The 21873-nt window shown below is 40.4% G+C and overlaps 1 protein-coding gene across 1 annotated transcript in view; it reads left to right on the top strand.

Annotated features, from left to right (window-relative positions):
- The window catches only part of TMX4 (thioredoxin related transmembrane protein 4), a 43054-nt gene extending 32153 nt beyond the window's left edge, over nucleotides 1-10901 (top strand). The window contains exons 6-8 of the mRNA XM_032351386.1: nucleotides 1354-1455; nucleotides 5465-5528; nucleotides 6723-10901. Of these exons, the coding sequence (XP_032207277.1) occupies nucleotides 1354-1455; nucleotides 5465-5528; nucleotides 6723-7087 (531 nt within the window). The 3' untranslated portion in view covers nucleotides 7088-10901. The remainder of the gene's footprint in view (nucleotides 1-1353; nucleotides 1456-5464; nucleotides 5529-6722) is intronic.
- The last annotated feature ends 10972 nt before the right edge of the window (nucleotides 10902-21873 follow it).

Raw genomic sequence — 21873 nt, 5'->3', positions numbered from 1 at the left:
TTGCTGGTGGCATTTAGCTTGGAGCCATTTCATCATGGGCCCAGTAAATGCCTGGATTATAGTGAATGACTGGTTTTGGAGCTGTAAGTGCCTAACACAGATGATCACTAAGCCATCATGGTGAAGCATGGTTGCTGCAGGTCCATAATTCAAGTGGGCCTTCACTCCAGACTGGTAGGTTCATACCTGCATGAGTTAGCATGTAAACAATTTTCAGCAAAGATGGTATCTCTTCACTCATTTTTAAAGTATTTGATGGGAATAGTAAGCATGAAGGGATGTGGGCTGTACTCAAAGACTGATGGAATCTCATTCATTCCTAATGAATTAACTAGAAAGACTTTCTTCTTTTTAGTATATTTTCAGCTTTATGGTGATTTAGGCAAGTTATTGAGCGTAGTTTTTGGGTACGGTAGAGAAATCATCTGATTAGGAAAAGGAAATATGGAGACATTTTGTTTTGTTTTATTATTATTTATTTATTTAAAGAGAGAAGGAGTGGGAGTGGAGGGGGGGTAGAGGGAGAAGGAGAGAGAATCATAAGCAGGCTGCATGCCCATCACAGAGCCTGGCAGGGGCTCCATCTCACAGTCCTGAGATTGTGACCTAAGCCAAAATCAAGAGTCAGATGCTTAACCTACTGAGTCATCCAGGCACCCCAGTGTGGAGACATTTTAAATGACTGATGTTCTGTAAGTAGTAATTTAGTTCCACTTAAAAGTTAACAAAGGGTGGGGTGCCTGGGTGGCTCAGTTGTTTAAGAGGCTGCCTTTGGCTCAGGTCATGATCTGGAATGGAGCCCTGCATCCGGCTGCCTGCTCGACAGGAGGCCTGTTTCTCCCTCTCCCACTCCCTCTGCTTGTGTTCCCTTTCTCACTGTGTCTCTCTCTGTCAAATAAATAAATGAAATCTTTTAAAAAAATTGACAAGAAGATCTTTAAAATCTTTTTTAAAATTTATTTAAAAAAAAAATCTTTAAAAAGAAATTTGATTTTTTTGTGGATGCCACATGATGAGTAAAAATTGAGGTATATGGAATTATTAGGGGAGAATGACCAAAAAGAATCTGTCATGATGAAAGAAGGGTCTAGAAAAACAATTCTGCCAGAGTTCTACCAGATCATAAACAAAGAAATATAACTCTTAATAGATATGACCTTCATTAGTACCCTCCAATTTTTAATGTTGTAAAATTTGACTTTTCCTTGAAGAATTACATAAATGCAGATGGGGTGAACTTTGTGGGAACTCATACATGTAGAAACAGTTAGCAGACTTCAGCTCTAGCAAAGGAGGGAAATTCAAACGTGTTTGGTAATAAATAAATATTTTATTTTTTCCTTCTGATTACAGCATCTTCACAACTATTTCACAGTGACCCTTGGAATTCCTGCTTGGTGTTCTTACGTCTTTTTCGTCATGGCTACCTTGATTTTTGGCCTTTTCTTGGGTCTGGTAAGAGATAATGCCATTTTTTTCTCTTTCTTTAAAACCACATGGGTTTTATGCAAAACTAGAAAGCAGTCAAGAAAGAAAAGGTGCATAAACAAGTATCATTTTGTGTATGATCTAAAGTTACTTTTTTGATACTACTTTCAGTGGTAATTTGAGAAAAATGGAAAGTTCATTAAATTATTATCTCCTAATACTAACCTAAAATATTGTGAAAATGTGTGCTGCCTAGTCAGTTTCCAAGGCAACCAAGTCAGCTGTGATTTCACACATTGCTTCCTTGATTGGAACACTGTGGTGATGAGGCCAAATCTGTGAATTTGTTCCTTGAGAGAACAAGGTGATTTTTTTCTTGCTTATATCCTGCAACTGAACCTTTAATCCTGACCTGCTGCTTATACATACAGTCTGGTTATCCTAAGGTGGATTTTGTGAGATAAGGTACATAAAAAACACAGTCCTTATTATGAGAAAAAAATAAGATGCAAAGCACATTACCTTACCACGTCTTCTTTAAGTATGAAAATTAGTACCTAGTAGGTATTTGCATTTTCTCCATAGATGTTTTGGGTAAGAATTAAAATAATAAATTTGTTTATTTAACTATATAAGCAACTGTAAGAGTTTTGGCAATGTTTTACTCTTTTACATAATTTTTAATCTTTCTTTTATCCATACTGGATCAATATGATCAAGTTTTAAACTCTAATTAAGGAGTTCTTAAAAACCATTGTGTTATATATTAATCACAAACCCCTAAATACTGTATGATAGGAATAATTGATGATTACTAAAAATTTATATAAAAGGACAGACGTTGAAGTTAGATTATCTTCAAGTCTATCCTTACATTGTATAATGCATTTCAGCTTTTTAGTAAGTCCTTCTTTAAAAATAAGCTTAAAATGTTAGCAATAGCTTTTATGTGTGTGTGTGTGTGTGTGTGTGTGTGTATAGCTATATATTGATATATAACTTGTTATGACAAAGCTGTACTTCAAGAAGCCAAGGAGGCTTGATTTTATTTTGCTGCAAACATGCTTGCTTCATGCTATGGCTTATATCTGAGATCTGACTGCTGGTGTTAACTCCACAGGTGGGAATGGAACTCAAGATATGTCATTCATTAGGTCACATTCATCTTATTTCTAACCAATGTGACCCTGATGGTCTGGCCTAAAAGGATTTGACTTTGGATGTAAATCTGACTGGATATAAATATGCTTCTCTCATCTACTGTCTGGTGCTAGATTTTTCTAGCAGTGTATTTTAGAGCCCATGAATATGAGGCTTTTGAAGGGGGAACACCATGAAATCCTGGGTCATTCTCAGTTGGAGTTGTAGAGAATGTAGGCTGTGTGTTAACCTATTGAAAGACCACTGGAAAGTCTTCTCAGCATCAAGAGTTTTTGAATTTTATCTTTGAGGTTAACTTTAAGTTCAAGAAATCAGGTCAGGCCTGTGTCCTAAGTTCATTCAGAAACTTTGATTTAAATAGTTCAGAAAGGTTGTTAAGATTTGGCCTGAAGAAAGAAGAGAGTTGATTCTAGACTATTCAAGTGATTAAAGGATATAGAATACTATTCCTTAAAGGAAGTTGGGAGGAGAGCTTTCTTTAACAAAAGGATAATGATTTCAAAGCAGTAAGAGTCATAGATTTTCTGGTAATCCATTTCCATAAAATACCAAACATATATCTCTGATTCCTTTTCTAAAGCTGTAATACATATTTTAAAAAGTGCACAACAGCTAGAATTTTAGCCTTCAGGAAGGTCTGCAGCTGTGCCTTCTGTGCTCTGTGGCACCTTTGCCATTAACTGAGGGCTGAAAGCAGAGCCCAGGTGTGCAATCGTATGGAGCTTGGTCCTGGTGTCCCTGGAAGTTCTTCTCTCTATGAATCTTTCTAGAGTTTAACTTACACAGTGGCCAGCAGGAGCATGGTATTTTCCATAGAGGAGTGATTTTCTGATCAAATTACTGTTCCCCATAAGCCTAACTATTCTGTTTCCTACTTTTTTCTAATTTTAAAAAGATGAGAAGTCAAAACAAGCCTGCTAGTTTGGATTTTTGTTTGTTTTCTTGGTTGAACCTCGTTACAACTAAAATATGTTACTAAATGTTATTTTTCACCTGTAAACAAAGTTCTCAACCTCTAATTCTATATACTATCTTACTCTAGTGCAGTTTTGTTTGTTTGTTTTGTTTTTGTTTTTTTCAGTTCTGAGCCATCTGTAAACTTGGTATTTGCTGAGGATCCTGCCAAACTTCTGGGGGTGGGGCCTGGTGCACCCAATTGCACCTCTCCTGGCAGGGCTCAGTGGAAGCTCCTACCCTTTGCTCCATGGGACTTTTGTTCCCTGAAGGCTGTTCACACCACTTTAGGGGATGAAAAAAAAAGTAACAAATGGCAGCTCCCTGATCTCCAGCCCCCAGGCTGAAAGATCACTGCCCCTTCTCTTCAGTGCACCCTCAGGGAAAGGCAGTCAATCCCTTTTGTGTGCGCCAGACTCCTGGACTCCTAGGGTGCTTGCCCCTCCAGACCCTCCCGGTAGGGAGGAGTGTCCCTCCCACCCCCCCCCACCCCCAGGCCTGGCCACTGCTCTGGAGCATTTGCCTTATGGCTTGGCCCCACAGTGCTCCTCCCTGGGGAAGGAGCCAGATCTCGCAGGAGTTGTCACTTGCTTGGACCCCTGCTTGGTGAGTGGTCCCCTGATGGTCAATTTGGTGTAGCTTAGAAGAGCTGGCAGCTGGTGCTACCCACCCACTCTGGATCATGTCCATGGCCTTAAAAGCTGCCTCCTTCAAGTGGCCATTCTTGATCCTTCCCAAACCTAGAACTGGTTGTCGTATCTGTATCTCGTGAATATCTGTCAAAGTGCTTTATTCATTTTTTCTTATGGAATTCATGTTCTATATTGCTTTATAATTAAATCACCATTTTTTCCTTTTTTTTTTTTTTTAACTTCTCCCTGCAGAAGTTGACATGATACCTGGAACCTAATGAACCAAATTTTGATGATAATAATTCTGAACACAAAGTAGGGTACTCATCTGATGTTTATGAAGTTGAATCAAAAGTACTATGACTTCTTTAGGTTCTTTAACATTTTAAAGCACCTTTTAAAACACTAATGTATGAAGTACTAGTATTATTTTAAAGCCCTGCAATTATTCAAAGTAAAGGCACAGTCCAGGAGTTAGCTAGGTACAAGAAGTGGATTGCCCTTCTAAACAGGCAGCTTCTCTCTGGGTGGATGTTTGTGTTGTGGGGTGCTGTAGGGGAAGGTGTGAAGAGTGACTGCAGCTTATTCCCAGTCAGAGAACTGTGCCCTTTTTGACACAATCTGTAGCCTCATCACGTTGGCCCATGCCAGTCCGGATGCAGAACAGAGATTGGGCGGAACCTGCCTCCAAAGAGTTTGTAGTTTACAAGGGGAGAGGGATGCTTATAGCAAGTAGAAAGTGAGTCATGCTGCAGTAAGGTTGAAGACGAAGCCAAGGCAATCACTGTCTAAAATAGGGTTTAGTTCATATCATCAATGACTTTTCTCACAGTTTATTTCTGTAGAAATTTCTTATGGTACTCTTAAGAATTCTAGCCCCTGACATCATGTTTTATTCAGTCAGTGGTTACCCATGGGTGAGAGGCAGCCATATGCAGACTAATTTTGTTTGGCCATAGGAGTGTTTTTTTAAAAGGCCATTTTAGACTTGGCTGAGAGTATCTATTTTCTTATACCTGTTTGATATACCTATTTTTAATGGGCCCTCTATAGACATTTGACTTTGTGATCCCTGACTCCTGTTATATATTCATAATATTTTCCTACATTGTTTCATTTAAAAAATAGATGATTCTTAATTGTATCCATGTCTTTTTTGAGGACTTTTGACCAACTGCTAATTAATTGTCTCTGAATGTCTGGTTAAAGAACCAAGGCCTACATTTGAGGTTCTTTACATTTGAGGTAATAAATATCTAGTCACTGTAAAACCACATTTTTCCTTCCAGGTCCTGGTGGTAATATCAGAATGTTTCTATCTACCATTTCCAAAGCATTTATCTGAACACACTGGTAAGTATGACAAACTCATGTGAATAGAGTATTTTTGGAATTCTGTGGTGTACCCTTTTGCGCTCAAAGAGATACTAGATTCTTCCCCCGTAATTCAGTAGGTATCCAAACCATCACCACTACCAAATTCTTTGAAATGTATTCTCTACATCAGATTTGAACAAAGGTTCTTTTTTTTCTTTCTTCCTTAAATTAGGGAATACTTCATTTTGGCAATTGTTTTTTCCCTTTAAGTGTATGCCCTTCATCAGTTAGTTGATACCCTTTCCTTCATTCAAACTGGAATGAAGGAGGGGAATTCATATTTATTGAGTCTCAACTGTGTACCATTAACTCTCCTAAGTCCTGTAAGAACAGTTTTCCCAAATCCTTGCACTACCCCACACCATTTGTGGGACTCAAGAGCCTTGGGTTGGCATGCTTTTATTCCTAGTTTTGAGACTCTGCGTGAAGACTTTTATGAGACTTTATAATTGTTGCATTTTATGTGGGAGTTTAAATAAACTTCTGTTTCTTTTGAGTTCTTGAAGTTGTGAAGGCTTGGAGGCTTTCATAGATAATTAGAAAATATATTGTGTTTAGAATTCTTAAAAATCACAGAAATCCAGTTTAAAGTAACTTAGGAAAAAAAGGAAAATTTATTAACTCACATAATTGCAAGATCCAGGGATGTTCTGGCTTCAAGCACACCCCAAGGGATGTTGGGTTTCTGCTTCTATGTGGCTGATTCAGGGGCTGTCAACAACCCTAACTCGCATATTATCAGCTGAACAAATCCTTTGGGAAGACAGAAGGCTTATCCCCTTGACTCTGGCTGAAAGCTCCTGGGAAGTCCTGTGATTGGCTTGACTTAAGTCACATTTCTCAACCAATCGCCTGACTAGTGGGTGGGTCACAGAGTGTTCTGTAAGGTACCAAATATAAAGCATGAAGGAACCTTTGCCCTCTGTTCTCTACCAAAGTCAGCAGGGCCAGGGAAATCTCCAGACAGGATCAGGGAAGCCCGGGATGGAGGTAGGACACCATCAGCTGAGGTCCATGCTGTGGGCTAGCACAGCTTCAGACTGGAGAAAACTGTCACGTACCCCCCCCCCCATACCCCCAACCCCGGCTTCATTTCACGACTAAACACCCTCGATGGCCTGCTGAGTGATCAGTTTATCGAGAGGACGTTCCCTTCTGTTCCCTCCACAGAGCAGACCCGGAAGTCAGAGGAGGCTCACAAAGCCGAACAGCCGCAGGACGCAGAGGAGGAAAAAGATGATTCGAATGAAGAAGAAAACAAGGACAGCCTTGTAGATGATGAAGAAGAAAAAGAAGACCTTGCTGATGAGGACGAAGTAGAGGAGGACGAGGAGGAGGACGGCTCGGTCGCCCTCGCGGACGAGGAGAGGAATGATGCCCAGGACCAGGGGCCCCTGAGGGAGGCGCAGGAGGAGGGCGAAGCTGAGCCTGAGGAAGACTTGCCTGAGCCACCCGGCGCCGCCCACACTGAGGTGGCGGAAGACACACTGAGGCAGCGCAAAAGCCAGCACGCCGCTAAGGGACCACAGGTCTAATGACAGTGTTTCCGAGCATTCAGACCGAAGGAGTAGGTCCGCTTCCCTCGGGTCTGCAGTGTAAATCAAATCCTTATTTTTTCCTGAATGAGCAAGCTTCTCTTAAAAAAGCGATCTCTAGTCATGTAGTCTCTGGCATTGAGCCTCATGTAGGTTAATGAGAGCGTTTCAGGCATGACAATCAGGAAACGGAGAGACAAACCGGGTGTGGGGATCTGTCCGGGGACTTGGGATGGGCACACCTTCACTGGCTTGAGGCTAGAGAGTCCTGACCAGGGAAAGCAGCCCGCAGGCGCCATAACACGAAAGCCAAGCACCACGACCATCCTCACAGCGCATGGGAGGGAGTTCTTGCAGAAGTCTTCTGTGTTAAGTATTTGTTTTTGTCAAACTGTAAGAGATATCAGCCACCGCGGTGCGGAGACGCTTTTCCAGAGATAGAAACCGTGAGGGCCCTGGATGTTATGGTAGAAGAGAGCTTGGACGCCATCCAACTCTCCGATCCTCCTTTGTTAGGATTTACTTCTTACCTTTAGTATTTACAACTTTCCCACCACGGGCCTGCAGGCGCCCCACGCTCTTCACAATACTTCCTCAGTGAGCGGCCTCCGCAGCCGCCGCTTCCCATCAGCCGCCTTCATTCTGACTTGAGGGTTTACATAATCCAGAACCAAAGCCCACGGAGCCGTGACTGCCAAGCGTCTTGAATGAAATGTTGTAACCTTTGGAGATTCAAAAGGGAAGCAGGGATTTTACAGAAGAGATTTTTGTTGTTGTTTGCCAAAACGTAGTAATTTTTTTTTTTTTCCCCAAAAGGTTCCTTTAGCAATATTCTTTTTGAAGCCAGAAGTGCCCTAAGTGTTGCCCAGGACAAGGTTGTCTTGTGAAGAGAACTTGAATACTTTGTTGTTTTGCTTCCATCTCAAGGGGTTCCCTGGCTCTTGAACCACTTTAATATTAACTGCAAAACCATTTCTGGTTTTCTTTCAGTGATGTGCTTTTGGTGAAAGAATTAATGAAAGTGAATATCTGGAAATGAAAGATTTGGTTTCGTTTCCTTCTTCCTTAATCTTGTAAAGAATTTTATCCCTGTAAATCTCTCAGTACTCAATCTACTAAAAGTACCCAAGGGGACCGATTTCTTTTAAAGAATCCATCCATCTACTTCTGCCTTACCTGATTTATGTCTTAGAATAAATTCATAAAATTAGATTCCAAGCTTATGAAAGATGTCTAAAGTTGATCCTACACCCCTTGGGTCCAGACAGAAAAACAAGTAATACAGGTTTATGAAATTCAAAAAGTTTCTGTCATCTTTATAAAGAAATATGCAATATACTCCTGTCTGGCTGTTTTGATAACCCTTACCTTGTATTAACTTTGAACACAGGCTCCCTAGAGGAGGGGGAGGTGCTGAGACCCTCCACCCTCGAGTGGCTGAATGGGCCTGTTGCAAGCCTCACACAAAGGGAGTTTTTATTCTGACAGAGTCCAATTTTTAGAGATGGTTATTTTTCATCTTTCTAACTCCGTTACCTGACAGTCTCATCCCCCAGTACTATGAAGTTCATGAGGAGTCGCCAATAGTTTTTCTCTTCGCAGCAACAGCACCTTGAGTTTGAGGCCATCACAGAACTGACAGACTGGGAAAACCTTGACTTTGGCTCATTTCCTACCCCTCCTGCCATTTACGTCTCTAACACATCCTCAGCCCAAGCACCATGGTTCTGATGGTGGCAGCTCCATCTCCCTGATCATGGAAAGCTTTTCTGATTCATTGCTGAGCGGAGCCTGTGCTTCTGTCACTGGATTTCTTTCTCCTATAATCAGCTGAAACAAAGTTTTCAAAGATCATTAAGTTCAAGTTCAGAGGTATGGAATAAAGTTTTCATAGTTTGGCTTTTCTGCATAATACCTAATAATACCATAATAATTTCCCACTCCTCATATTAAAAAAAAAAAAAGTTTTTAAAGTGGACTATTTGACCAAAAGGGAAGGAATGAAGAAATAAAATCTATTTTTGCTTTTTATGAACATAAGGCCAATTTTCTACTGGACCCCAAATAATACCTAATTATACATCAAGAGAAATGTATGTTCTTTCTCAACAATACTTAAAAAAAAAAGTCGGAGGAAGAGGAGAAAACAGCTTAGAGAAGAAGATCCACTAAAAGTTGAAGCTTCTGTGGCTATAGGAACCATTTTTTTTTTAACTATCCTGGCAAAAAGTGGGGTTTTTACTAAATGGCTGGAAAGGTACACATCTAATTTAATTTCTTTTCACTTAAGGCCTGTAGGTTTGTTTCCAGTATTTACTGAATAAAAAACTACAGGGAAAAATGTCCACCTAAAATAATTTGAAATTAGATTAACATTCCAATAGGCTTTTATGGATTTTTTTTCCTGGAGATAATCTGTTTAATCCAGAAGTCAAATGTGTGGAAACATGATTTTGATTAAAAAAATAAAAAATAATCATGCTTCCCTATGTTGCAATATCAGTTTTCTAATTATAGAAAAGTATTTTATGTAAATCAAAATTAGGAAAATTAAAAGTGACTATAGACTGTACTGGGGTGCAGTGTGTTTTGCATGAGTAGTTGGAGCAGGGTTCTTTTCTCTGATGAGAGGGAAAATCTGAAATTTCTAGCTACCTTTTATTAGTTTGTTTTATCATTCATCTCTTGCTAGATCTGCTCTACCACCCCAGCTTGCTTAGAGATCTCCTATTGGAGCTATGGATAGGCAATCCCACTTCTTTCTTTTTCTTTGAAGTCTAAGCACTGAATGGGGTAACAGGCAGTACTCATTCACTTCACAGGTCCCCGAATCTCACCTCACGGGTGCACACTTACACCTTATCTGGTGTGTAAGGGCCCTGTTAGCACAGGCCTCTCTAACTACAAAAAGAAATCCAAACTAACGACTGTAATAAAAAGTAAAGAAGCTTTAGCCAGGTTGGCTTTTAGCAAGGGAGAAAGTCAAATTTTGACCTTTTTATGGCCCAAATCCTGGTTGATAACTACAGCATTGCTGCGTGATTTGAGGATATGTAAGTCTGCAGAGCCGGCATCCTGTAAGACCTTTGGGAAAGGATGAGAAAAAATGTCTTCAAAGGCGAGCACTTAGCCTTTATGTTTTTTTACAACCAAGTCTTTAAGAGTGGAGCCTGTATGCTGCTTTCCAGGATGGCAAACATTAAAGAGCCCAAATATATGTGAACAATAAGGTCCACCGAAGATTTCAGTATAAAATGTTAAATTGGTATGAAGGGAGAGAAAGAAGGGAAAGATTGGTGCTTTCGCTAATGTGTATCAACTCATCTCTGTCCAGCTCAGTATTGAAGTGTTATTTCTGCCAGTATTATAAGTGTGTAACAGACCCATCCTGTCAAATACAACATTTTGAAAAGTATTCATGTGAATCTTTTGTGCCAACAGAAAAGTTCCTTCTTGTTCAGCATTGTTACCTTAGTCTGATGTTTTTCAATCCTCTTCGGATCAGTTCCTCTTGAAAAACCAAATGATGATGAACCTTGATGGGGCAACCTTTTGAGCAGCTTTTCTGAACCAGGAGATTTGGTTAGAGGGCCTTTGGTGGTTTCAGACCGGCACATGGCCTTCAGATGGCTTCTTCTTGGTCAAGTTTCGTGGGAACTGTGCCCCTGCAAATGTGTGACTCAGATCATTTTCACATGTTTCTGATGTAGTTTCGTTGTATTTGTTACTAAATAGCTTCTTTGTGCAAATGCAGTTTTTACACTAAAAATGCTGTTTATTTGTATTGTAATACATTATAAATTTGTTATTTATATTGTTTGTAATAGTCTTAATTATTTAGCTCAATGATATTTAATTATTTTTCTCTTCATCCATGTGTTCTTTGCTTCCTCAGAGAGCATCTGCAGCATCTGGAATGGGGAATCAAAATACGAGTCTTGAGCAGTACACTGCTTGAATTACAAATCACCTTATCACAAAATTATATACAGTCTTTGATCATACATGTTTTTATTTTATTGTAAACTTCTGTTTGCATCCAAGCCTAATGATAGTGCTGAGTAAAATCAAAACAGTATATTACTTTTCATAGAAGTATTTTCACGAAAGTCATTTGCCTAGGCAGTAAAAAATACTGCTTTGTTAAAAAAAATAATTTTCATGTGCCCATCCTCTGTCCAATCTGTTTGCTCCGCCATCTTTCTTTTCCTCCCTCTCTTCCTCCCTCCCTCCCTCCCTCCCTTCCTCCCTCCCTCCCTTCCTTCTCTTTGACTTGATGAAATGCAAACCAGGTGCCTTTTAGTTGCTCCAGAAAGTGCTTCAAACCAAGAACAAATGCAAAGATCCAAGATCCTCTTTGTTATAGCCATTGTGTTACCTATAAAAACTCAATGTCACTCACTTCTTAGGTTTCCCTCAGCCCTGAGGTCTGGAGGTGGTCAGGGCTGGTGCAGATGGCTAAGAATGCTGCTAATACTTCAAGACACTGGGACTGACCTGGTCTCCTAAGGCATTCAGAAGACTGGTCTACACCTAATCCTTCCTATCACCATAGCGTTGGAAAGGCACAAAGGAGAGGGGGTGACTCTCTTAAACCCCCTATGGGACTGAACCATGGATATTGGATTTTCCACTTTTGAAAGATGGTAAGAAGGAAGTGTAGTAAGAAGAAGATGACTGAACTTCCATACCACCCAGTCATTCCCTCAGACAGAATGGCTCAGTAGGCTCATTTGTCTATATAGAGAAGACTATCCATTATGCAGTGTCTCACCATAGGTGAACTTAGTCATGCATCCTTGGTGGGAAAAAAAACTTGCAGCTTTTGAAGTCAAAAACCCTGAATTGCAAAATGCAATCCCCTGCTTTGTCCCAATCTTGAAGACTCTGGAACATATTCCAAAATAATAGGAATTCTTTCTTAGAACATGTGAATTTCTCAAGATTGATAGCTATTAGAGAGTCTACACTGTGTTAACAGACTCCCAAATCTCAGAGTCTTTAAGAACAAGAATTTTATTTCTGCTTCTCTTAGGTCAGGTTAGCCATCCCAAATAACAGTAGCTATGCTTTGTGCAGGTTTTTCTGGGACCCAAGTCAAGAGAGGCTTTGCTGTCTAACATGATGGCTTCAAAGGCAGCTATGGCCATTTTCATCCCATCAGTCTGAAGGGAAGAGCATATGGAAGAGGTCTTCTGGGAGATTTCAAAGCCAGGCTTCCAAGAGGCACACATGCATTACTTCTTTTCTCATTCCTACAAAAGAACCTAGTCACAAAGTCATGGGGTCAAGCCTAACCAAAAGGGAGGCTCAGATATGTCATCTTGCCATGTACTTAAGAAGAGAGAGATTAGAGAGCTGGCCTCTTTGCCACAGAGACTTTATTCTACCTACCTGGGTCACCTGCCTGACTCACGAAGAGTAAGCAACCAAGAAATGTCAGCCACGTGAAAGTGCAGGTGGCTGGAGAGGGAGTGATGCACATGGCCCTGTGCTTTTTGGCTTCATTCTGGACTTTGTTATATTTGATCCTCAAGATACCAGACTTTTCAAATGATGAGTGGAGTGTTTCAGAGAGTTTATATTTTATTGGGGAAGATGGACATGAATAAGTGGGATAAGAATTACAAAGGGAGAAGTTAAGGGATCTATATGGGCTTATGCAAAAGGAACCTGATCTAGATGAGAGTTTAAGTGGTACATGGGACCAGGAAGCATGATGAGGGGTTGCTGAGGCAGAGATGGATTTGGCATCCCTCCAAGACATGTACACGTGTAAGCTGCACAAGTGGAAAGATAGGACCAACATTTATCTCAATGGGAGTTTCTTTGCTGAGCCATCAGGATAGATTCTGGGTTTTGGTTTTCCTTTTGTATGAGGGAGTGATAGAGAAAGAGTTTCTTATTCCTTTACCAGGCTGATGATGTGACTCTCCAAGGAGTATAGCATTTCCAAGACTTACTTGACAAGCACTGTTGTAGAACAGAAAATTTGAAAACCCTCCCACTATAACAATTCAAAATGGTGGCTAAAATATAACTGACCTCTTTTTAAAGGCCGAGCTGATTGCAAAAGAAAGAATTCACAGTCACCCAAAGCCATGAGGTAAAGTGACATGGTAGGGGGACTGCCTTGGTGGGGGTGATGGTGGTGGCAGGGGACAGCTGCTGCCCTGGGTACCCATGGATTTTACTGGCCACAGTGGTCTAGGATTAAGGTCTTGACTCTAGTGAGGATGGAAGTTGAAACTGAAACTCCATGAACTTCCCAGCTACATCCCCAGTGGGAACACAACAATCTCTTATCTAGCACAGGGCCACTGCAATAAAGTTCATCCATCTCAACCTGGTCTATGTGTCCAAAACTAGACTTCCCTGAGAAAGTGTAACCATGGGCCTAACTCTTACCTATTGAAGTTTGAATTTACACTAGTTTCATAGTCTCAAAAGTCCATAAACTGAGAGATTCTAATAAAAAGCTTAATGGGGAAAGGTGACATACTAGCAGAAGCGAGCACTAAACTAAGTGCTCTTAGAAACACCCTCAACCTGGCCTTAAGATTCTCATAGATGAAGCCCACTTAATATGAACTCACAATCCAAAATGACAAATTACACAAGGAAACTATTAATCAGCAGAATTAGATTTGCCCTAATCCTTGAAATCCTATCAGATAAAAATATTAAACTCTCATTTAAAAAAAAGAGGAACATAAAACACAAAAGAATAAGGTGTTTTTCCCCCCTCAGAATAATGTATTTCAGGGGCATTTGAATGACTCAGTCAGTCATGCCTCTGACTCTTGGTTTTGATTCAGGCCATGATCTCAGGGTTGTGAGATCCAGCCCCCTGTCTGGCTCTGCGCTCAGCACTGAGTCTGCTTGGGATCTTGCCTCTCCCTCTCTTTCTGACCCTTCCCATGCTTTCTCTCTCTCTCTCTCTCTAAAATAAAGTCTCTAAAAAAGAGAATAATGTATTTTAGGTTCATGTGTGCTGCATGTTTCAGTAGCTCAATCTTTTTTACTGGCATATCTCGTGTGAATATGTAACACATTTATCCATGTAAGGTGTTTCCCATTTTTGGCTGGCCCTTTGAATCTTCTGACTATGAGGCATTCCCAGAGCTATTTTCTCATAATCTTTGGTAGAAATACTGGAGTGAATGTTAGAAATTTATTCCTTAAGATCTTCCAAGATTTGTTCTCATATCACTAGCAAGCAATGTATATTACCTTTGTAAGGAGAAGATGCTTGAGAAAACAGATGTGGTGCAGGTCTCCCTGGGTTGAATTCTGGGTCTACTACTTGCCAGTGATGTGAACTTGAGCAAGTTACCTAACTTCTCTGTGCCCCTTCTTTACAGTGGGGTGATAGGGGACTTCCACATCCATTAATGAAGCTTTAGATAATTTTAAACAACCCTCCTAAATAGAACAACTAGAAAAGCTACTCTAAAATACACACACATTCATATACATATATTTATTTATTATATATTTTATATAGTTATATATACATATATATGTGTATGTTAAGATATTAATATAAATTTTAGACACACACACACACACACACACACACACACAGACACACACAGTGCTTGAAGGCATCACCGTTTACCAGACGGTGAAGGAGTACCAGGCCAGAATCTAGGGGAGATTGAAAGGTCAGAAATGCCAGGCTGGTGTTCAGGGCTGCTTGTCTGGGGGGAATTTGTTGTTTCTAGGAGCAGGGGTAGAGAGTGTGCTGAGAGGCTGAGTGTTGCTTTTGACAACTTTGGCTGGCTGAGGGAACAGGGATCGGCTGAGGATGGGAGGGCCTATGAAACTCCTTGTTTGGGTTGGGTCTCTGAAAGAACGCACACTAAGAATAAGGATGAACCAGGAGTAGACTGGCCCCACAGCTCAGCTATGATCTGCCCAGCTCCTGAAAACAAGAGGAGGTGAACCTGGAAGCAAGTACTAATGCTGGGAGGAAGTAATTTGGTAATGATGGAATTCTTCTTAAGTTAACTGGGGGGTTCTCTTGCCTCTTTTACTTTGCTGCAAGGTGTGATTCCATGATCTTAATAAATCTTGGGGCTTATATAGACTTGTCTTTGTGAATCATTGCATCCAAAAGACCATCATCTTGCAATCAAAAATCAGCATTGATTTCCTTATTTTCCTTTCACTATCTGCTTCTTTTAAGCCCCAAAGCAATTCCTTACCCAAGTCAGCACTACCTGCCTCTTTCATTCTTTATATATGCTATGGTATCCCCAAAATGTGGGCATTGATTGCTGCCTTTCCATTTCCATTTCCCTTTTACCTACTACCTTTCCATTTTTCCCCTTTCTGGAGAAGGACCCTTCCTCCACAGATCCTTTCCAATTCAGTTAACCCATCTTGGCTCACAAGTTTCTTTCACTGTAAATTAGGCCACAGAGCTCTAGGAAAATAATAAATACCAAAATGACATTGCCAGAATTCTCCTTGATTGGGAGGAGAGATGGGAGGGAGGTCGTGAATGCCCATGTGTCAAAAGAAATTGTGCCTATGTGCCTATTACACTTTCCATCTGCTGCTCCCAACTTCTCTAGTTTATTCTGGAGGAACTGTCAGATTTATTCAGGAGGAACTGTCAGATTCAGCTGCCTCTGCCAAAATTAATCATTGTCCTTTCCACAAACACAGGAAGCAAAGAACGGGAAAACTCCCTGATGGCCAACATGTCAGATGTAGTATTTAACCATCCCCCACCCCTGAGAATCTCCCCTCCTCTCCTCCAGTTCCCCTTTCTCATGCAATGAAACATTATTCCTCTAATAGACATCTTGAGGTAGAGACTGTCATGAGATGTTCCTCTTCTCCACAACAGAAGCAAATATTGGCTATGTACGGTCCTCTAAGTTTGACCAAGCATGCTAAGAGTGATCCCTACATGGACTCACCTGTGTTGGGTTCTTTCAAATCTACTTTCATCATAGGAAACCTACTTGCATTTTGCTGCCCAATCTGCAAGAAGAGCTGTATCTCAGGGTCCCTGATTAGGATTTGGATCCTATTTAGCGCAAACATGAGAAGAATTGACTAAGCTGGAGCATCCTTGCTAGAACTTCTAGTATCCTGAATCTGCTCAATGCCTCTGGTGCCAGCCACATTAGGTGATCCTGAAAGCCATTACAATTCATTCTTTATCCTCCTCAACCTAGGTCTGCTTCACCAATAGCGAGAATTCATAAGGCTCTTGCTTTGGGATTAAAACCCAGCAAAACATGGCTCACTCACCTATTTACTCCAACCAGTAGATTTGCCAAACTTCATTCCATCATCCCTGGTGCAATCCACTTTAGGAGTTCTTCCAGCCACTTCTTAGGGGAACGTCCTCTCAAAAACAACCATAACATTAATGGCGGCTTTTTAAAAATTTTAGCTTTGACTTCATAAATCATCCCTGGGGGAGGATGGTAGATGCTAGCATCTCTATTTTTGTGTCTGTGCATCTTTGTATCATTTTGGTGGATTATCAACTCAGGGTTTTTTCTTTGGCCCTTTTTTGGCATGGCATTTCCCATAAATTTCTCAAGTTTCTGGGAGCTATTATTCTGTTGCACTGGTTCCAAACCCTGCTTGAAGTTGACTTCCACGACAGCGGCCAGAAGCCCCTGGAATGAGTCTGTTCACCACCAGTGCAGCAGGAAGGTTTTGACCACTCCAAGCAGGACTGAAGTAGGCCGCCTTTCTCTACTGAGAAAGGAATATAATTTCTTAAGAAGTTAGATGGCCATTGAAATTGTTTTAAAACTAATGTCCCGTTTGCAATTTCACAAAGGAAGTTTTTTTGTTTTTTTTAAGACAATCTCAATTTAATTCATTATATTTGCTTCACAAATCTGATTTCCAAGCTGGAGCTGTTTTTCCTTCTTCCCCTCCCAGTTGCTGTTTTCATTTCAGCAAAGCCTCAGCCATATTGCCATGACCTCTGGAGTTGCTTCAAAAACCCACTCTTCGGTTCCCTCTTCTTTATTTCATTGTTCCGAGGGTCTGGCCTTCATACCAAAATGCACCATTAACTCAGGTGATAATTGAAGTCAAGGTGCAGTTGGAGATCACATCACAAATTCAAAAGACTTGGAGATTCACGCCCAAAACATATCCCAGATACATTTAGTGACCCTACGTGGTTCAGTCTTTCCAGCCAATGCAACACAGCCCAGGAACCAGAGATTCTATCTCTGGAATAATCCTAAGGAGGGTCCAATTTATTACCCATGATACTTTTGTAAAAGCCCCCACTCCATCTCTCTGTTTTGACTGCTCTTCACCTTCTACCCCTTTGCTCCTTCTCTCCCCCTACAAACTTTTCCCTGGACTCCTTTTAAAGAAGCTCTTATTTTTTAACTCCTCTTTCCCCTTTCCTTCCATGTCTCATTTTTTTTTTTCTCTTTTCACAGATCTCATTTCTTTTCTCTTTTTATCTCTTATTTTCCTTTGGCCCCTTTCTTCACCTGACTGCTTTGAGTTTATATAACAAGGTCTAGGGGGAAGGAAGAAGACAAAGGAAGAAATGGAATATAGTAAAGCTGCTCCTTGCTGGGGGGAGATGATCAAATACTCATAAATTAATACATTGTCCCTGTCACATTACAGTGAAATAAAAATAAATTACAGCTTATATAGTTTGTTTCCTCTATGGACCATATTTTCATCCATCACCTTCCCCCTTATTCCCCCTTTTTTCTTTCTGAGTTTGACACTTTGAATCTCCATTCTAAAACTAGAAATAAAACAATTGTTCTTTCTTTCTTCCCCAACATTTACTTATAACAATTTTCACATTTGAATGAAAGATGCTCTAATGGGTTCCAAGTTATTGATATTAATTCAATTCAGTTCTTTTCATTTGCTCAGAAGTAAGTTGTAGAGGGGTGCCTGGGTGGCTCAGTGGGTTAAGTCTCTTCTTTTGGCTCAGGTCATGATCTCAGGGTCCTGGGATCGAGACCCGCATTGGGCTTTCTCCTCAGCAAGAAGCTTGCTTCCCCTTCTCTCTCTGCCTGCCTCTCTGCCTACTTGTGATCTCTCTCTCTGTGTCCAATAAATGAAATCTTAAAAAAAGAAAAGTAAATTAGGCTGTAGAAAAAGAAAATCTCACATTTGCTACCTCTAGCATGGGAAAATTTTTGCCTCGGCCTCTGTCCTCCTCTCCCTGTCACCATCATAATTTCCCAGCAAAAAGCATGCAATGCTTAATGTTTGTTTGTTTGTTTTTTTGTATGCAATTTAATTTTTTATGTAAAAGCCTTTCCGGAGGCTACATAGCTCTCAGCAGGACACCATTGTCAACTCAAAGAAACAGGCTCTCTATCAAAGGAAACATCATTAATTAGCTTTCTTTTGGAGAAATAATGCCAACAGGAAATTAGAATTTATTCTGAAAGCTCACAAAAACTTCTCTAATGTAGGTAAAATTCAACAGACTTCTATTAATTGACCTAACTCCATGTGCATGGAAAGATGGGGATTTCTCGTAAAAGTTTCTAAAACATACATCCCTTCATCGTGTGAAGAAAGGAAGGCAATTAGACTAAAAGACTGGGATATATTTCCATTTACAGTAACAGCCATGAAATAGTAACGAAGCCTTCCCTCTCAAATCTGATTCCTCAAGCAACTTAGTTCCCTGATACACATTGAACTAGGAGATTTACAGATACTTTTATGTGTGTAACAGTTTCAAAATCCTCAAAAATCATTTTCATAATTTACCTTTAAATTGGAAAATATTGCCATCTTAATGATGAAAAGTTAATACTTTAAGCTTTTCTGTTATAAAACCTAATGGGTGGGGGAATCTGTGTGGTGCACTCAGTTAAGCATCCAACTCCTGGTTTCAGCTCAGGTCGTAATTGATCTCAGTGTCATGAGATTGAACCCACCTCAGGCTCTGCATTCAGCATGGAGTCAGCTTGATATTCTCTCTTTCTCCCTCTTCCTCTGTCCTGCCCACTTGTTCTCTCCAAATAAAATAAAAATAAATAAATAAATAAGTCTTTTAAAAAACCCTAATTGGAAGTTATTATTTTAAAATTTTCTTAGAAGTTTAATGCCTATTACAGCAGATACTGTCTTTGAAATATATTTAGTGAGAATTCTGAGTGTAACTCAAGAAGTTTTAATTAAGTAGTTGTACCTCCCATGTGTTCTGTAGAAGCAATCTGTAAAAAAAAAAGTGGTATGAGCACTATCTGGGGAATAAGAACGTTTAGGTTCTAGCTTGACTCACTCATTAGGTAATAGTATGCAAATCATTTAACCCTTCGGGGTGAGGATTCAGACTGCACAGCTTATTGTCTATATTAATGTGACTATTATTCTATTGTCTTCAATCAGTTTAACTTTACTACTCCTAGAAACACTTGCACAGGAAGTTAAAAGTTACAAATAATTTTATGCTATTTCCAGAAACTTTCTAAAAGGCCCATCAGACTCTTCAGTAGAAGGCATCAGATGGCGTGTTTTAAGTCTTTTTGGCTTCCTGTGTTCACCATCCCTGAACTATTGTGTTCTGATTCTTACCCGGTTCCAGCCAAGCCTGCCTTCCCTCCTGAGAAAAAAACTACCTTAATTGAGACTCCCAGATTTCAATTAATATTCCAAGTTCATCCTTTCCCTTCTGAGATGTTACTAGGACTGTGTCGAGGCAGTGCTCTGCCTTACTAGAGTAAGAGATACATTCAACTTTGTCTTACCAAGAGGTTGTTTCAGTAATGTTCTGGGGAGCGAGCATTGGGCATGGGCCCCAAACATGCTTGTTTAGAGATTCTCAGCTGTGGCTTTATACTAGAATAACTTGGCTTTTCAAATACCACAGACACCAGAACACTGCCCTAGATGAATTCTTTCAGAGTCCTCCATCCCAAGGGCCTCCATGGGAATCCGACTTGTACAGTTCTACAGGGCCCAAGCTTAAAAGGGCTCAAAGCTCAATTTAAATGTCACATTGTTGGGGTGCCTGGGGGGAGTGCCTGACTCTTGGTTTTGGCTCAGGTTCTGGGACCAAGCCCCATGGGAGACTCTGTACTCAGCGCTGAGTCTGCTTGTCCCTCCCCCTCCTTGTCTGCTCTTCCCATGTTGGCACATGTGCTCTCTCCCTCTCTGAAATAGATAAATAAAAATCTTTAAATGTCACATTGCTGCTGTTTCAAAATTCTAAATAATGTATGATTAAGTGGCCCTGCAAATTATGTAGCTGGCCTGGCTTTGGGAGATAAATACAAGCATTTTAAACTTCTTTGGGTGATTTTGACATGAAGTAGGTTAAGGAGCACAAGGCTAGGGTTTCTCTTTGAACCAAAAGCAATAATAATATGATAGTTGGCATTTATTGAGTGATTGTATAAAGTGATTTACATGCACTCATTAAGAGATTAGATTTGAATAGAAAAAGTGTTAGTTTATAACTTTTGTGCTAAATCATAATTACGTCTGCAAATATCTATTAAATGTATCTATATTTATTTTCTACAGCTGTTGTAACAAATTATTACACATTTAGTGGCTTAAAACAAAAGTTTAGGGGCGACTGGGTGGCTCAGTGGGTTAAAGCTTCTGCCTCCAGCTCGGGTTGTGATCTCAGAGTCCTGGGATCCGGCCCCGCATTGGGCTCTCTGCTCAAGCAGGGAGCCTGATTCCTCCTTTCTCCTTCTGCCTGACTCTCTGCCTACTTGTGATCTCTGTCTGTCAAATAAATAAATAAAAATATAAAACAAAAACTACAACAACAAAATAAATTTATCCTCTTACAGTTCTGGAAGTTAAAAGTTCAAAATGGGTCTCAAGGGGTTAAAATCAAGGTGTCAGCTGGATGCTTCCTTCTGCAGGCTCCAGGAGAGGATCCATTTCCCTGACTCTTCCAGCTCCTAGAAGCTGCCAGCATTCTTTGGTTCCTGGCCACATCATTCTACTCTCTGCTTTTGCCATCACATCAACCTTCTCCTCTGTTGGCCTCTTTACCTCTGTCTTATAAAAACTCATGATTACAATTGAGCCCACACAGATAATCCAGAATAACCTTCCCATTTTAAGATCCTTAATTTAACCACATCTGTAACGTCCACCTCTCATTCAAGGTAACATATGCACAGGTTCCGGGAATAAGGGTATGAGCATGTTGAAGCAGGTCGGGGGAGTCATTCAGCCTACCATAGCATCCTATATGGCACTCTCCATTCTGGACACTGGAGACTCCACTGTGGAAAGACAGATGAGCCTGTGACTTCAAGAAGCTTACATTCTAGTGGAGGCACCAAGACTAATAAACAAATGGCAAAAGACTTAATTTGAGATTCTCATGAGTGCTATGAAGAAAATAAAGATAAGGAGCAGGATTAGGGAAGCAGGTGCAATTAAATGGGGTCAAGGAAGTCCGTTCTGAAAATGCACCGTTTGAGTGATTTCTTCAATAACGAGAAGGAGCCCGCTTTAGAAAAATCTAGAAGGTAACCGCTTCTTGGAGAAGAAAAGCTTTTACAAAGGCTCTGGGGCTATAATAAGTATATCTTCAAGCAGAAATAAATCGAAGGTGAATAGCTGGAGATGAAGCCTTCAGTGTGTGTGTGGTGGGAGTGGGCAAATCCTGTAATGCCTTGAAGGCCACCTGGCAAGAAGTGTGGCTGTTCTTCCAAGAGGGATGGAAAGTCATTGCAGGGTTGAAGCAGATGAATGATATGATTTGATCCATTATTAAATTCATCTTTGGGCCACCATCTCCAGTGAGAGAAGATGGTAGCTTAGACCATAATAAT

Source organism: Mustela erminea, chromosome 7, assembly GCF_009829155.1.
Source record: "Mustela erminea isolate mMusErm1 chromosome 7, mMusErm1.Pri, whole genome shotgun sequence".
Classification (NCBI taxonomy): Eukaryota; Metazoa; Chordata; class Mammalia; order Carnivora; family Mustelidae; genus Mustela; species Mustela erminea.
The sequence above is the reverse complement of the archived record's forward strand: the minus strand, read 5'-3'. Positions and strand labels throughout refer to the sequence as shown.